Source organism: Archocentrus centrarchus, chromosome 1 (genome assembly GCF_007364275.1).
Source record: "Archocentrus centrarchus isolate MPI-CPG fArcCen1 chromosome 1, fArcCen1, whole genome shotgun sequence".
In the NCBI taxonomy this organism is placed as follows: Eukaryota; Metazoa; Chordata; class Actinopteri; order Cichliformes; family Cichlidae; genus Archocentrus; species Archocentrus centrarchus.
The window spans coordinates 19,671,574-19,689,919 of NC_044346.1; the positions used below are offsets into that span (position 1 = coordinate 19,671,574).

The 18,346-nt window shown below is 39.6% G+C and overlaps 1 protein-coding gene across 1 annotated transcript in view; it reads right to left on the bottom strand.

Moving 5' to 3' along the window:
- cabp4 (calcium binding protein 4) overlaps positions 1-18,346 on the bottom strand; it is a 30,539-nt gene that overhangs the window by 2,331 nt on the left and 9,862 nt on the right. The window contains exons 5-8 of the mRNA XM_030740351.1: positions 12,099-12,129; positions 10,954-11,097; positions 4,697-4,806; positions 2,051-2,198 (exon numbers count right to left, since the gene is read on the bottom strand). Of these exons, the coding sequence (XP_030596211.1) occupies positions 2,051-2,198; positions 4,697-4,806; positions 10,954-11,097; positions 12,099-12,129 (433 nt within the window). The remainder of the gene's footprint in view (positions 1-2,050; positions 2,199-4,696; positions 4,807-10,953; positions 11,098-12,098; positions 12,130-18,346) is intronic.

Consider the following 18,346-nt stretch of genomic DNA (forward strand, 5'->3'; position numbering starts at 1 on the left):
TGTACTTTAAATTTTAACAGTTTTTTTTGTTGTTGCAGGGATTAAACTCACTGTTGAGTTATTAGTCATGAGCACTTGTTTAGCTGACCTTATTGATTAATCTGGACCAACTTGTCAATGATGACATCTATTGATATTTCCTGTTAATGAAATCCAGCTGCAGTTTGCTTGAGGCAGTTACACTAAATTCAGCCAGGCGATCATGCCTTCCATTTTTCCATCGTCCTTGTGAAGTGTTTTGCTTTCAGTCATTATTGATGTGAAACTATTGATCACTAGATACTAAAGCTTAATTCCAACTTAACCAAGTAACTCTGTGTTTTGACTAGGAAAAGCAACTCTGTTGTAGTCATCCAATCTTCAGTTGGAGCCTGAATAGGATCATTTTCACAGCTCTCGTAGGCGCTGTGGATGTTTGTGGGCCAATTGCCTTGTAGGATATTCTGCACATGTGTCCAGACTGAACAGATACACTCAAAATGCTGCCCTAAGAGCTACTTGATGATAATGAGGAGCATCTGCTTATTGATCCACAGAGTGACACACCTGTTCATATGTCCCCAATAATTGTAACTGATTGGAGTCCTGAGATGAGGCAAACAGGATTTCAGCTTTAAGCCTGCGGTGTTCTGCATGCTAATGGCACTAACACACATGCGGTATTGATGGTGGTGCATGTGTGCACACTGTGTTTATATGTGTGTGTTACTGACTTGTTTATTTGAGAAATGGCACTGTGTGATGTAATTTCTGCTGAGTCCTTGAGCTGCCCAGCAGTGTTTGCTCTTTACATGTGGCATGCGACAGGTGTCCAGGCATGTGTATCGATTGGCTTAATGTACTGCTGATTACATTTGGGTCGCTCCCTCCAGCTCACCTTGACTCAGCCATCCCTCTTGTCTTTTATCTCACCCTTTCCTATCTCATTTCTTACTAATTCTCTCCTTCAAATTCGACCCATTCCAACAAGGTTTACTGTGTCCTTCCTATATTACTCTACCCTACACCTTTTTGTCACAGCTCTATAATTGACAGCACAATGGTTCCATAGCGCCACCTAGAAAATTTAAATGAAGTGTTTCTGTCACATAGTTTGAGCCACAGTTATAAAATTTGGTACAAGATGTACAAAATGTCCCTGGAGGACTCGGTCCTTGGCTGTGCTAAATTGGAGAGCTTTAAAATTTTTCTTGAAGGGCGTGTCTGCGGTGCCCTGGTGAATGGCAACAAATTGGTGCCATGGCATTATTAATTAACATATATATTGTTGAATTTAGATCTGATAAGTGTCCCAGCCTAACCACATAGAGCCTAGTTTTGGCTGCTCCCTTGCTACAGTGGGGCTCTCCACATTTGATTTGAGCACCCTTCCTGATGCAGCCCCTAGGAGGATTTGTGTCTCCGACTGGAATTAAACCACGACCTTTCATTTGCAAAACAGATTTCTTAACTACTAGGAACAGCCCCAACCTAAGTATATCTGCATGGCAATCTTTAACAGCAGTCATAGCACCACCTAGTGGCAACAGGAATTGATGTTTTAATTCAATTCAATTTATTTATATAGTGTCAAATAACAACAAACAGTCACCTCAAGGTGCTTTATATTGTAAGGTTAGGATAACACAACAATTATAGCGAAAACCCAACGAACAAAACAACCTCCTATGAGCAAGCAGTTGGCAACAGTGGGCAGGATAAAGCAAGTTTATTAATGTAATATAATAATTGTCAGTTGGATGCATAGAAGACTATCAGCTGAACCATCAGCTGATATAGTTTGGCATTAGGATCAGCTCACATGAAAGTAACACTATCTTCAGATTTATTTATTTAATGAGATGTGTTCTTCTGATCCATCCACTGACAACAGCAGTCATACAAATACCCCTGGCTAATAACCATATTGCACGCACTGCACTCACTTTTTCTGAGTGTTTTTAAAAGAATAAGCAAAAGAAAATGGATGGATGGTTGGAATTCCCTTTCATATTTTGCCTGGAGTCTGTCCTCTCCCACACATTTTCCTCACAAGTCCCCAACCGCTCACCATCAAAGTCAATGTTGCCATCTTTGTTGAGGTCAATGTCACTGAGGATCTCCTCCAGCTCGCCTTTCTTCAGCTTCTCCCCGAGGAGGGTTTTCATGCCCTCTTTCAACTCATCATATGTGATCTTTCCATCGCCATCACAGTCAAACTGCAATGGGTAGGGTTAAGAGGAAGAGGGTCAGAACACAAACACGCAGTGAGCAAAGAAGGGGAAGGGAACACAAATAACAAAAGGGAAAAATAATATTACAAAATTTCTTAGATAATGAGGAAATCAAACACTGAACAGAAAACAATAACACACAGCGTAATACACCGATGACAAACACCAAAAGTAGGAATTGAGTTTCATGTTTCAATTGGCTGCATGAGGTCCCTGGGAGTTTGAAAACAGCTTGAATGTGCAGATGGTTGAATGCTGACTCATGAAATGTTAGTAGTTGAGAAAGACTTTTGCAGTGAGTTAAGAATGAGCTGAAAATTATTCCTCATTTGTTCAGCCTGAGCTCGGGAGCTTTCTGTTCAGAAGAGGTGAGAGCTAATGTCTTATTCTCCACAAATTGATTCAAACACCAGAGCTGCTTTCTAACAGCAATGACAATGAGTCACATGTGACAAAGAAGATCTTTGCATTCCTAAAACAGAGGAAACATTCATGAGTATGAAAATTAATACACCAAGGTCCAGGAGTATTTGGAAAATGACACATAGTTTTACAATTTTGCCTGTGAACACCACTGCAGTGGATTTGAAATCAAACATCAAGTTGTGACTGAGGGTTAATTAAAGGAGTTTAACAAAAGCATAGCATTAACTGTTTAGGAACTAGAGCCATTTCAAGATCAAAAGTAACTGCACAAACTAATACAATTTTAAATAGAAGGATTGATTTTAATATGCGGATGAAAACCCTTTGCTGGAAATGACTGCCTGAAGTCTAGAGCCCATGGGCATCACAGAATCCTCCATTTCCTCCCTTGAGATGCTCTGATCGCATTCAGTTTTGTCTTCAGTAACTGGAAAGCTCTACTGGGCTGAAAGCAGATGACAGACTTTACCATTGAAGAACAGCTCATTTCTTTAACACTGGTGACCCAACTCCACTGGCAGACATACATTTCCATGCCATAACATCGCCTCCATCACGTTTGTCAGATAGTGTGTTATGCTTTGGATCATGAGTGGTTTCTCTCCTTCTCCATACTTGTTTCTTCCCATCATTCTGATACAAGTTCATCTTGGTTTCATCTGTTCAAAGAAATGTTTGTCCAGAATTGTGCAGATTCTTTCAGATGTTTTCTGGAAAAGTCTAATCTGGCCTTCTTTTTCTTTAGTGTAACCTCTGGTTTAGGACCTTGGGGTAAAGCCTCTATATTTACATTCACGTCTCCTCCAGAGTGTTCTTGACTTGGCTGAATGCTGAGAAGGCTTTTTCTTAATCCTTGAAAAACATTCTGTGATCATTTTAGTCATTTTCTGTGGTCTTTAGTGTGGCTGAGCTGACCGGTACAGTCATTCTTTTTTAAAAATGTATCAGATTTGGCCATCTCACTCACAGTTAGGTTTTGTTTTTCCAGCCTGGTTCAGAATCCCTTGGAATCAACTCCAGATCTGTTATCCTCTTAATTTGTCATGGAATGAGAGTAATGATCCAATGACTTTTGACCCTCTGAAAATGGGAGACTGTGTATAAATGTGGCTGTAATTTGGAAAGCATTAACACAGTACTTTTGCTAATCTGCTTGAATTTAAGATGAAATCTTACCTGTTTGACTGTGTGCCACCAGAGTGGATTTTAAAAGACAAATTACAAGAATTGTATCACTGTCAAAAAAGTTATGGACCTGGCTGCATGTATGTATGTAGTTTGACATTTGGATGTATCAACATTCTTTATTTATTAAAAGCTTTAAAAATAATTTCACCATGACAGCTCATATCCAATTTCTCTCTTGCTTTTCAAAGGGGAGAAAAAAGAGAGAAAAAAACACACAAGGCTAAATTATTAACACAGATAAATGAATCTGAGTAGCCTGATGTACACTGATGTGTTCTCAGTTGAAATCATTAAGAGCACATTATCAGCGCTGTCTGTTTTGCGGTACCCATTAAAAACCTATCGTTCTGTAATGTGGTAATGGGATGAACCCAGGTGTGCAAAGCTGTGCTTACAAATAACATCATCATCATCTCATTTGTTTTGCTTGGCCACAACCAACGTCACTCGAGGGCCCCGAGCCCTTGTGTACCTGCTTCTGTATTTGTGTCAAAGGAAGCAACTCAATAGATATTTCCTGCATCAACGAGGTGCCAAAACATTTCAAGGCAATTCCACTGAGAACAATGTAACAGGTGGTATGAAGATGTTTATTTAGAGTATAAACTGTGGGCCTCTGGATGGTACAAACCAGGCTGCCTGAAAATCTCATCGATAGAAATATTTTTCTTTCTTATAAAACCCTTTTCTTCTGTAGTCTTAGACAGCAAGCCCTCCTGCCTCAGCCTTGATTACAGGTAAGAGTCACACAGTATTTGGCAATCTCCAAAGAAAGGTCACACACTTCAAAAAAAACCTGTCAGTACTAGGTCTAATTTACTTGCTTAAAGGAATACTTCTTTACACTCTCTTGCTGCGGACCCTTTTACCTGTCTGAAGGCACAGCGGAGCTCTTTCAGCCCGACCATATGAGCTGTCTCAGCCACCATCCTTGGCCCCATTAGCTCACAGAAATCATCAAAGTCTACGTGACCACCCCCTGCAGGAAGACAGAGGACACACCACACGTGCGCGCGCACACACACACACACACACACACACACACACACACACACACACACACACACACACACACACAAACATGTGAAGACACACACATACACAGAAAGACTATCAAGTAGTTCCATTTGGTGCTTCCCTGGAGAGGCTGTGCTGCACATAGATGTTAGGAGCACATGAAATATTGTTTGACCAATAAATCTCTATCCAGTGACAATGTTGCAGAGTTTTTTCAGATGTTATACTTAAACCTGCATTGATTTTGCATTGATTGATTTTTTTGGCAATATTTTTAGCTTTTATTTGGAGTCCCATTTCTCCATTTCTAGAGACTTTAGCTCAAAATCCCTCTCCATTTAGCTCTGTTTTGGGACTAGACCCAAACCACCCCAGTCTGCCAAAGACAATGCCGGTTTGGAAAAGAATTCCTATTTACAACTGGCATTATACTTCATCATCTACTCTGACTAGATGCTGGTGCGGCCTCAGGTTCATGCCCACTTTCTAGTGAAGAATGCACATTTGTTGTATCTTTCAAATACAGGTGATCTATGGACTGGAGTCTGGTGCTGAAAGGGAAGGGAAATAACCTGTGCATGCAACGCTAAAGCTCCAATTGGATGCTTCTTAATGTATGACAGTTATTTAAAATTAAAATATGTCCTGCAAAGCCAGCCAGACAGAGGTTGCTGACTTGGGTTTATTACCATAAATGAATCACATGTGTCTTAAAGAATACATTTCAGCCAAACCTATTGTAATCCTAACCAGCAGTAGCATGCTTCAGTATCTTGTCTTCTGACTACAGAAGTTACAAAGGCACATAGCTGGGCTTAGTGGCCTTAAAATTGTTTATTTTTGAATTTCTACATTTGAAATAACTTTGAGAATGTCCAAATTTAATAATAATAATAATAATAATAATATTATCATTATTATTATTATTGTTGTTGTTGTTGTTGTTGTTGTTGTTGTTATTAATTATTTTATTTATTTTTTTTTTTAAAGCACCTTTTAGAACACTCAGTTACAAAGGGCTTCTTGGTTTGGATAAAACAGATTAAAGAAGAGTACTTTTCACTTCTTCACTCACCTGTTATGACCCAGGTCATAATTTTGTGTACTGTGTTTTCTCCTCCATACCTGGGAGTGGTAGGTAAGCTAGTTGTGTTTCCTTTCTATGAAAATGAATGTTCTATTTGTTGTTTTGGTTGTACCCACCCTGTTGCTTTTGACCTCTAAAGATAAATAAACTGTTCTGCTTGTGACTGCAAACCTCGTGGCAGCACTGATCCTTCCTTGGGATCAGGGAGCACAGGAGTCATGTTTGTGTTGCGCTCTGGTTTCCCTTAGGCTGGGATGTAACATAATTGGGGGGGCTCGTCACTTTCTCTGTTTTGTACACCATTTTGCATTGGTTGTTATTAAACTCTGGCTCTCTTCCACAGCACTGTCTTTTATTCTGTCTCCCTCCACTCACCCCCAACCAGTTGCAGCAGATGGCTGCCCCTCCCTGAGCCAGATTTTGCTGGAAGTTTCTTCTTGTTAAAAGAGTTTTTTTCTTCCCACTGTTGCCAAGTGCTTCCTCATAAGGAGTTGTCTGATTGTTGGAGTTTTCTCTCTATTATTGGTAAGGGTCTTTACCTTACCTTATTCAAAATTCAAATGCTTAATGTGAGGCAATGGGAGGAACAGTAATGACTGACCTCCTCAGTGAAACTGCCAGGGTGGAAATGGAGTCGGTAACAGCAGTGAAGCATTCACTGAGGTTGTTTGGCTGCATATGATCAGCAGTGGTAAGAAATACCACTGAAGCTGTTGAGTAGATGACCTAGGGGTAACATATGAAGCTTATGCATAAGATTAATAAGGAAGATCTGTCCATTCAGGCTGCTAGTCTAATCTTTCCATCACTTCCACTTTCCAGTGCTGTCAATCTCAATACTGACATCAGTCCAACTATTTTCTTGCCTACCTTCTATGAACAAATCAGAGTCTGTTCTGTGTGCTTTAAATCTCGGTGCACTTCTGTCATTTTGCCTTTCAGACTCTCATTCGTGCTACCCACCTTCTCCCTGGCTTCTCAGAGCCCCATCCATACCTCCATCTTCATCTTCACCACATCTAGACTTTGGGTGATCCATTCCTAATTCTTATCATTGCTGGGTCTTCTTCAAATCACCCAAATCACCAAATAGCACCAAATTCTGTATCTCAATAAATCGTATTCATTTTTCCAAATGGTCTCTCCTTATTGAAATATAATGACAGAACTGGTCCTGGGATTGAGCCCTGAGGGACTCCACAGTTCTTCTACAGAACAGCTGGGATCCCCACCATCACCTTATCCCAAAATATCTGGGGTTTTGTTTGTCTGTTTTCATCATAGATATTTTGACTTTTTACCAAGGATGCTTTAAGAGAGCTGGATACAGAGTTGGATCTCAGCCTTGATGCGGACGCCTAACCCTGGCCGACTTATTTTTCCCGCACACAATAATATTTGCATGATTGTAAAGCTGGCCTAGTTAAACTTAAGCTTGTGGTGAAAATTTTATAAATGTCCTCAGTGCATGGATGCTACTGTGCATTCAGCTGTGTGCTCACTGTGCTGACTTCATTCCTATTAGAACCAGTTTGACTGATCTCCATGGTAATGATCAAAACAGACTGATACAATGGGATGGGTCATGCTATTAGTTTGACAAAAGACAGACTGATTTGATAGTGTGGACCAGTAGGCTTGGTCTTCTTTCATTATCTGGGTCTTATTGGAAGGAAAAGACTCTTTCAATAAAGCCATGCAGTCATTTTGTGGTTCAAAAATCTAATCAGTACTCAGAGTCTGCTGAGAATCACATACAACAAACCGCCTGGACGGAAAGTACTCTAAATGATGCTGAACCATGAAGCTAATGGATAAAACTGCTGTCTAGTACAATAGCAGCGGTAGGATTCTGAAATAAAAGTCTACTTTTGGCAATTAATTTTCTGATTTTCAGGTTGGTAAATGATTTTCATGCTTGCCTCAAGGTAAAATATATTTTTTTTTGGCTGACTGGCTTTACCCTTGTGAAGCAGCTGTCTGGGGGATTCCTGGCACAGCCTTGAAGAATTTCTGCACCTTAAGTGGGTCAGTCTGAGATCACAGGGTTGAGAAAAATCTGCCAAAAGCCTTAGGAGATTATGATTATTTTTAATTGATAGTGTAATGTAGATTGATAGTGTAGTGTAGGGAAAAATGGATGAATTTCATAATGAATCTATAGGGATTACACTATAGAGAACAAGCTTTGGAATATCTAAGGCTTACAGTACCTTATTGATCAAACCAAACACTGAACACAGTGCTGTATGAAAGACGGCATAAAATATAACACAGCTGCAACCTCTAAAGGCCTGGTGTGCTCAATATTTCTCTTAAGGTTTTCCTTTGACGTACAGATGGAAAATGATTTTCTACACTGTGTGAGGCATCACTTCATCTATTTTTTGGTTCCTGTTATATACTGATGTGCAAAGCTTCACGTTAGTCACTCTTTTTATGGCTGCAATTTTAAACCTTGTGACTGTAGCTATTAAAGCATGAGTCATTTTCCTTTCTTTAGATTTTTAGCTATGTTTGTTACATGAGTTTTAGTTCACTTTTTGCAGGGGTGCACATCAGATGAAGACATTTTTGTGAGGTTAATGCAGCCACAACTCTTTCAGTCTTAGTTTTAAATGTCCTTGCTGTTGTTGTTCTAGGAATCTAATCAGGAAATTGTTTACACCTGGGACACCAGGTGAACCTAATTTACTAGCTGGTAGGAGAGGAAGCCAGCTGTACTGTGGTCCCTGAGGATCACAGCTGAAAAAAAACAAAAATAACAGCCTTACTAGATCAGGTATGATTAAGCTGCTGCTGACTCACAGTCCAGTACTTTTCTTATTATCAATTTATTTATTTATTTATTTATCTTATAAGACAAACATACACCTACATATTACAACTTCAAGAGCTGCTGGGCTATGGAAATCCATAACGTGAAGCTCCCTGCACACAGTTTTTGTGCTGATGTTAATGCCAGAGGAGGTTTGGAGCTCCGCAGTTAATGAGTCAGCAGAGCATTGACCACTTTTACGCACCATGCAAGGACCTCACTCTGTAACTTTACATGGTTTGCTACTTTGTGGCTGAGTTGATGTGGTTCCTCTGCTCCAACTTTGCAATAACTTTAGATCAACCCATTCTTTCACAAATGTTGGCAAAGGCAGACTGCATGGACTGAAAACTCCTGAATTCAAAGATTAAGAGGTGTGGCCCAATACTTTTGGCCATAGGGTGCATCTATTCATCCATTCATGTTTTTCTTGGGGCTCAATGTTGTCAAGGTTGTCTTTATAAATTAATTGTGAGCTTACACTATATAAAAATGCAGAAAAATAATAAAGTTTACTGTTGAAATCACATGTAATCATTCAGTTTTTAACAATGAAAAGGTAGAAAAAAGCGTCTTGGTGGAAATATGTAATCACTTTTTTTCTCATGGTTTTGGAGTATGTGTTTGTTTGACAGCAGCTGGAAGGCTGAGTTTCGGTTCTGAACACCAACAGGGGAGAAAGAAACTAGATCACTGGAGCTTGCTGTCATGGGCCGTTAGTTCCGTTTAAGCAGAAAGAGCAAGGACCTCGAGAGGATTTTAATGGACCAAAGTGACATTTGCTGGTAAATTTGTGTCCTTTAATGATTAGCAGCTGACCCAACATTAGCGGTTCACTTTTCCTAGTAAAGATCGAACTGCTTGTTTGGTCACTTCTGCAGGTGAGATACAATGGACACTTTCATGTGGGTTGTTGTTGTTCAGAGTAGGTGGCTCTTGTGTAATGTGTCAGGTTGCTGCCTGATAGTATTCATAAGACACTGACACTTAACTGTTCTTGTATGTTCTTGCAGCAGTGGTAAAAGTGCATCCTGATTAATATCTTAAGTGCATAAAACATGAAACATAATCTACCAGGAATCACTACACAGCTCTAAAATCCAACTTAAACTTGGTTAAGCTGTGTTGCTGTCACCAGAAATGACCTCAAATCATGGTTCAGAGGAAAAGTCTCATTTCTCTAAAAAGTACCTTCCTCTTTGCTTCTTTTCCCTTTCCTTTCACATCCATCCATCTTTAAAGACATTTTGCAGCACAAACAGAACTAGAAAATAGCCCAGAGAGTGCACTCAGTAACATCAGTTACACAGAAATAGCTTGCTAACAATGGTTAATACTAGCCACCATAAGCCACTGGTCATGCCAGTCAATGAAAATGGCTATAAAAGAATCAAGCAGGGGTGCAGTATATTGAATATAATTTCAAGATTTCATTTATAAGAGAATAATTGTGCTGTTTCTCTTTCATGAAGAAATATGAACTGATCAAATAATACTAAATACAAACATGCCAAAAAAAAAAAAAAAAGATGTGATGTGCAGGTGTGCCACTGGTATAGCTGATATTGTGCTTTTGTGGATATGACAATAAATATTATGAAAGTCCTGATGACTGCATATTGTAATTAATGTATAATACACTGCAAAATCTCACATCCATAGCATGATCCATGTGCAAAGTCCTGGCTGTCCACTGGAAGTTATGTAAAGTCTCAGAAGAACCTTTGTTCAGGTTTTCAGAACTAAGGTTGTTGTGATACCAGGTAGGTGTTACAGATAACTTCACTCCAGGCTATGGCAAAAATCCAGCTGCGATGATGAGTCACTTTAAACTTTCAACACTTACCACACATATCTGCGCTTGATCGTTGAGAAAAGAAAGCAGGGGCAAAAAACATTAAGGGCAGAGAGACAAAACTTAAGTGAAAACATACACTTCTACATGTAGACTAACCCTGCACCTGCAGTATGAGGACCATTAATCAGTCTGCCAAAACGTCTTGAATGTCCCCAACTCCAAAGGCAAATATGAGGTCCTCAAGGACTCACAGGAAAGAGCACAAGCATGTGGGTTTGTGCAGACTCATGACTCGTGCATTCACACCTGCACTCCACCGACAGATCCATCAATTATGGACGAATGCTTTAGCCTCTTTAGAGAGAAATGAAACCTTAAAGATGCACACTGCCAGATAAATACTTACATTTCATCTTGATTTGCTGGATGATCTCGATGAGCTCCATCTCTGTAGGCATATAGCCCATGGTCCTCATGCAGTCTGCGATGTCTTTGTAATGGATGAAACCATCCGCATCATAGTCAAATTCCTTAAAGGCCTCCTGAAGCTCTGACAGACACACAAACAAATTAGATCGACTGGATTGCAACAAACTGTAAAACTAGGTTTTCCCAAGAGTCAAGCACGTGCACGCACGCACACACACACACACACACACACACACACACACACACACACACACACACACACACACACACACACATTGTGCTGGAGGTCACTGAGGGAGGTAGGAAACTATCCAGTGGCAGGGGTGGAAGATATTCATCCAGAGTTCTTTAAGACTTGTATGACTGTTCTGGTTGACATGCCTCTGCAACATCGTGGGGAAGTTGGGAACAATGCCCTTGGATTGTCTAACTGGGGTGGTCCCCCTTTTTAAGAAGGGGGACCAGAGGGTGTGTTCCAGCTTCAGGGGGGATTACACTCCTCAGCGTCCATGGGAAAGTCTATACCAGGGTACTGGAAAGAAAAGTCCATCCATTGGTTGAACCTTGGATTCAGTAGGAATGCTGTTTATGTCCTGGTAGTGGAATACTGGACCAGCTCTTTATTGAAGATATTCAGTTGTGCATAGGAGCTGGTCTAATCTGGTGATATGGATGCTTAAAAAGGAACCACTTGGCATCAGATTTATAACATTGAGCATGCATCACTTTTCAGTGTGAATGTTGAGAAAATTAATATTTTAACCCAAACCACAATCATTTGCTAAACCTGAGAAAGTTGTGACACAATCCATAACCACTTCAACCTCCAACTGTGAACAGAGGACCTCTAAGGTTCTAAGATTACAGTAGCCCCTGCATCATGGCACAGGCACTTTGCTCGTATCTCTGCAACACCAACAGTATCTTGCAGAACGGCAATGTTTGGCACCCTAAGAAATGAACACCTTGAAGAATCATGGGATTCTTTATACTGAGGTGGTGCCTCTTGCAGAGGTACTGCCACAGTCTGCCATCTTGTCTGCAGCTAGATACTCTGGTGTGTGTTTGACTAGGAATTTATCACACACTTGCATTGTAATTACACCTTCAACAACATCTTACCATCTATCTCCAGTGGCATCAGCTGCCTCTCCTGCACAGCATAGGAAAGACAAAAAAAAGCAGTAGAAATAATTACACCTGTATCAGAATATGGGATGTAAAATCAGGCTGGCTTTAAAACAATGAATTCTCCTGAGAAACATCCCAGTGATGATCTGTTTATGACTACCAAATTAGAATAACATGCATATCATGTCAGCGCTGCTGCTGCATGCTGGCAGTAAACTCTAATGGGATTTAACCCAGAGACATGTCTTCCTAATTTGCAAAATGACACACTCCTACATGCGTGCATGCACGCACACACAGTATCTCAAGGGAGACCCAGCATAGGCTCAGTCTGTGTGAATATACACCCATGCACAGCCAAAACATAACTTTGCACAGTTGCAAAGAAACACAGGTACATTTAAGCAATAATACACATGGACACACACACACACACACACACACACACACACACACACACACACACACACACACACACACACACACACACACACACACACACACACAGGCCTACATGGACAAGATATGTAATTTGCATATAGCCGTGCGTGAAACATTCAGTATTCTCTGCCCTGTTTTGACATTTCTCAGGGTGATCTCTTTTCCTCCTTTTTTTTGTCTCTACCATTTCCATTTTTTCAGAGTGAGGCAATGCTGGAAGCTAGGAACAAAATCTACACCTAGTCATTAAGCATAATGGATGACAGTAAAATTTAGGTGTGGTGATGGCTTAAAATCGTAACATGTTGTTATATGTCTAACTACAGACAGGCAGTTTTAATGAAAAGCAGTATTTTGGAAATCAACTGGAATACATAACCTAAGGCAAGAAATGCAGAGTTTAAACGATGGGCTTTGTGGTTTGGCAGCTTTGCAAGAATCCATCATACTCCACAATATGTAAGCCCTCAACGTGATCACATAATAGGAAAAAAATATATCATATATCATATGTCATATATCACATGCCTCAGTCCTTGAGAGAGTGTTCTAATTAGCACATTTGTAAACATGTGCCGAATGAATTTGCATAAAAAAGCTTAGATATTAAAAGATCACACTGAAATGTCATTAATCATCCTGTAGATGCACTGAGACGATGTGTCCTTAGCACGATGGTTGTGCCAGAGCGTTCTGACTCGAGGGCTTGCAAACTCTACCGCAGAAATATTATCCACAGGGGAAAGTAAGAAACATGCTAACTCAGTCATCTTATAGAGCAACGCAGCCTGACATATGGAAATGTTGCAAAGATGCCAGAAGCCTGAGGATATCTGTAATCTCAAAGAAACAAGATCAACACAACAGCTTCTAAAAACTGATTATTTATCAAACAAATGTGCACAGATTTTCTGTGAGCTTGCGTTTCCATACTTTGACACAATAATGGGAAAAAAAAATTGAGGCTCAGTGTATTTAAAAACTGTGAGCTCAAGACAACAAATCATAATTATCCATGTAACTACTCACTTCAATATTTTTACTGAGTCAGATTTTCAGAGGGCTTTTCCAACCATTTATTGATTTCTTTTTATAGTTGCTACTTTTTTATACATGAAACCTGTGGCAAACCAATTTAAAAATATTTCACATCACACAGAAGAGAGAGACACTGTTGAATTTGAATAGCTCCTTGATTGGTTTCATATTCTGCATAGAAAGAACAGTTTACCTCAGAACCCATGCCAGCCTTACTTGTGAGTTCTTACAGTTTTCAGTTTCACCTTAGCTTTTAATCAAGTGTCTATTTTCATTACTCTGCTGCTACTTTTATGAAAGGAAGCCATTCTTCAACCTTGAGATGTTCATTTTTTTAATGTTGGAAAAGTGAGAGATAAAACGGGAAATCAGAGCAGGCGCGGCGAATGAAATGCAAAGAGAAGTGCAATATTTTTCTTCCTAATGCATCTTGGCACTCAGTGTGTCTAATTCATAAATCATACAAGGTCATCCTGTTTAAGTGCACAATAGCATCAGGAAAAAGGGCCCTGTGGTTTATTTGGAAGCCGCTCCACATGGCAGGCGTTCAAATGATTATTCACTGTGTAAAATTGCCAACAGAGTTGAAACATAAATGTAATGTCAAAACGCAATTGCACCATGAGTTACATCACTAAATGCGGGTTCTACTTAAAACATTAAGTCACTTATGACTTATACAACCCTTCAAATTTGTAATATAATTATCGCTGCATAAAAAACTCAATAATGCCCACTGTGCTGCACTGCTGTTTACCCTGCGCAGGCTCCTCCAACCACAAAAGGGCATATTTAGAAAGCAAGGTCAACATATTAATTGGATTTTTTTTTTCTGATCCAGAAAGGATTAGTCCGCATGCCATGCAGGCTCTCGATTCATCCATCAGAACAAGCCCATTAATGGTTCATTTCATTCTGTCTGCCTTCATATGGCCCACTGAGCAGCACACTGCTTTGTAAGCATGACGCATGTACACATATGAGAAGTATGTTGATGCTTCACATTAGCATGCAGTCATTGGAGTGAGAAGGCTCTTAAAAATCACAAAGCAGGGACATTATGGGCATGGTAAATGCCCTCCGAGTATATTCCAGTTAGATTTGCATTCAACTGTGCAACTATCCGATGTGTACATGTATCAATTGTCTTTCTTTTTCTCTCTCCCAGCCGCTTGTTTGCTTAGATGTGATGAGGGCTGACAGGGAATCTTGCTACTTGTGTTGAGATTAGGAATGCTGCAGGATATATGTTCTCTCTACCTCAGTGTCCAAGCATTGCTTGTAAATTCAAACATCAGACCGCCACAGTAAAACAAGGTAGATCAGTCATGGCAGGTGACGTAGCAAGTCAGAGAGGAACGTAAAATAGTCTGCAGCAGTCCAAGGTCATGGTTATTCCTTTTCCAATAAATGGGTTGAAACTATGAAATGGTCCTAGTAGTTATTAAGATCGAGTTATGCAACATCATTAAATGTTCACAGGCACGCAGCTCCTCTTGGGGTGGGTTTCATTTATGGGAAATTCTTCTCGTGTGTGTTTAAAAATTAATCTGGCAGTTAGAGAAACATTGTGGTTTACAGTTAAATGACCTATTAGCTAAATTTGGTCATTTCTGAGTGTGTGGCCAGCTTTATAAAAGAAAAGAAGTCAAAATGAATTTTATAGCATTAACTGTCTGACCTCTTTCCTACACAGGCTTTCAGTGAATCCCATGAATGTGAAAAGAGACAGAAAGTGGTTACGCAGCTTCGGCACAAATCTTTCTCAGTGGTCACTCTCAGTGTTACAATGAATGAGTCTCCTGTGGCACAGAAAGAATTTTTTCCATTGACCATCACTATAAAAGTGAGCTCTGTAAAACAGTTGAAACACTGAACACAACTGCAAACAAGTTTGTATTTTTAATTTTATCTTTCCTTTTCTTTCCCTTCCTGATTTTTTTTTTTTTTGGTGTATTCATCAAACAAATTTTAATATTAGACAAAGATAACCTGAGTATTTTTGAATATAGCTATCCAAACCTACCTGGCCCAAAGGTTTTCCCAAAAGTCTTGGGGACCATCAAGATCGTTTTTTTTTTTAAATGTGAGACGAGCCTTTGTGTTCTTTTTGGTCAGCAGTGGTTTTCTCCTTGGTACTCTTCTATAGATAACATTGCTGCCCAGTCTCTTTCTTACTGATCATGAACTCTGACCTTAACTGAAGCAAGTGAGGCCAGCAGTTCTTTAGATATTGTTCTGGGTTATTCTGTGACCTCCTGGATGAGTCGTCAATGCACTCTTGGGCTAATTTTGGTGTGTCAGCCACTCCTGGGAAGGTTCATCACTGTGCCAAGTTTTCTCCATTTGTGGACAACGGCTCTCACTGTGTTTTGCTGGAATCCCAAAGCATTAGAAATGCTTTGTAACCCTTTTGTTTCTCAGCTCTTTCTTTAGTGACTTTGTTTCTCAGCTCTTTCTTTAGATAGTAGCATGATGTGCTGCTTTTTGAGATCTTTTAACCTGCTTCACTTTGGCTAGGTTTGGATATTTTTTCCCTTAATAAATGAAATCATCATTTAAAAACTGCATTTTGTATTTACTCACGTTATCTTTGTCTAATATTAAAATGACAATCTGAAACATATAAGTGAGAGAAATATGCAACAGAAGAAATCACTGTAGCCAATGCTTTAACTCTTGGGAAGACCATCTCTATTATGGTTTTAAATGAAAATGATACCTTTTTTCACACTTGTGCGCAATACCAGCAAATTCTGTCTAATCTACCAGCTGACAAATCTAATACAGCCTATAATACTGCCAAGGGAACATTTACTTTTCTCAGAACAATTAGATATCCTCTCCTGGGCAAATCACTAATGTCATCCATTCATGCATCATGAATATTGGCTCATTAGGAAGACTGACTAGTAATATCCATAGTTATATTCAAGCAGATGTACAGCACAACCATCATGACCTGACTCTTCCCGACGTTACTCTGTACATATCTGAATCATGTCAGTGCAAATTGCTGCAGGTGATGTTGAAACAACTATGAATTGCTGTTGATGCTACTCAAACCACAAATTACAGCCAAATTCAACTGTATGAAAATTTAATTTAAATTTTTTATTCTTTGATGTGTCTTCAAAATGACTAAATCTGAGTACATTCACATCTGAGGAACCAATAATGGTACAAGGTCTCCGCCAATAGGGTTGGATATACAGTGTCATCACATTTTTAATAATATGCTCCATGTATACATCAGCTAACTTTTCCAACAAAAATCAGGGTGGTTCTGTATTGTTTGTTGGCTCGTGTCCATTTGTAATTTTCTGAAACATTCTATGACATCCCAGAGGGACCTGGGATCGTGGTATCAGCCGTGAACAGAGCCAATTCTTAACCCGAGCCAAGCAAAGCATTACTGGAAGATGCCACGGTGCCCAAGCATTAAATCATTTGTGAAATTATTGGAGTTGCTTCCCTTTTTTAATAAAGCTTTTTTTTTTCAGCACATAGAGGAAGTGGATTACATCTCACAATCCCAATTTCATGTTTCATGTTTTAGCGATTACTGGTTTACAAACAGAGCATTCACTTTTGGATAGCTATGGATGTAAACAGCCACAAGCGGTGTTTATACATACAGCTGATTGTTAGTGCTTACAATCAGCTGAATAAATAGGGCAATTTTCCTGCTCGACTACATAACTTTAAATGTAATGTTGTTTCTTTCAGCTGTGACTCACCACGTAAACCTCCACTTTATCACTCTTCCGTGTTTGTCTTTTGTGTACAGCATAAAGAGGCTATATTGGCACTTTTGTTGCACATTCTTGTATTGCATAATTGTAATTAAAATAAATCTTGAATATTGAGGGAAAATTGAACACTTCTCTTCCTGCTCAGGCTATTTTTTTTTCCTTACAAGGAGTTTCTAAATATATAAAATTGTGAGACTTGCTGTGGCTGATGGAGGGGGGTGAGGCGAAGTCACATCAATTGAAGCAAAGGGAGCAGCTGCATCCTGGTGTAAATAGTGTGCAGTTACTATGACAAAGGAGGTGATCGTAGTAGGAAATATTAAGACTCTTACTGTCTGGTTGTCATCATTTGTGTCAAAAATCACAGTGTCCAAAAAACTCAGTTTTGCTGTCAATACATTTCAGCTTGCAGAATATAACATTAGTTAATATCTGCAGTGACAGTCCAGCTTTTGATCAGCACCATGGACAGCAAATTCAGTCAGAGGTTGGGGAACCTAAGCTAGAAACTCACATCTTCTTCTTCTACTAGGCTGCCACAAGACCAAAACAGATTTAGCCTCACTAAAGTAACATGAGATGACTGTAAAGTATGGAACAAATGAGAGAAGCCCATTAACCTCACAGACTGGACAAGGTCACCAAACAAGCTTACTCATTTCTAGAATTCCTCATTCAACAATCAGGACCAGCTTCTAGATATTTCACACACACATATTACAGTATGAGTGGATGTTTTCACCATATAATGTGCAGATTGATTCGATCTTTTACAAAAACCCATCAGAACTTTTTGGGCCAAAGTAAAGGCAACACCGGTCCAAAGTCCTGGCGGTATACTCATGCTGCTCTCGTCTCCATCACCACTTTTTTTCTTCTTTTTACTAAAGATAATTTATAATGCTGATGTGCTGATGAGCTCCTCTATAGGACAGTTGCCGAAACACAAATTGTTGCATAGTTGACATCAACAGGTTCACAAAATCAAAGTGAGCAAGGTCAGGA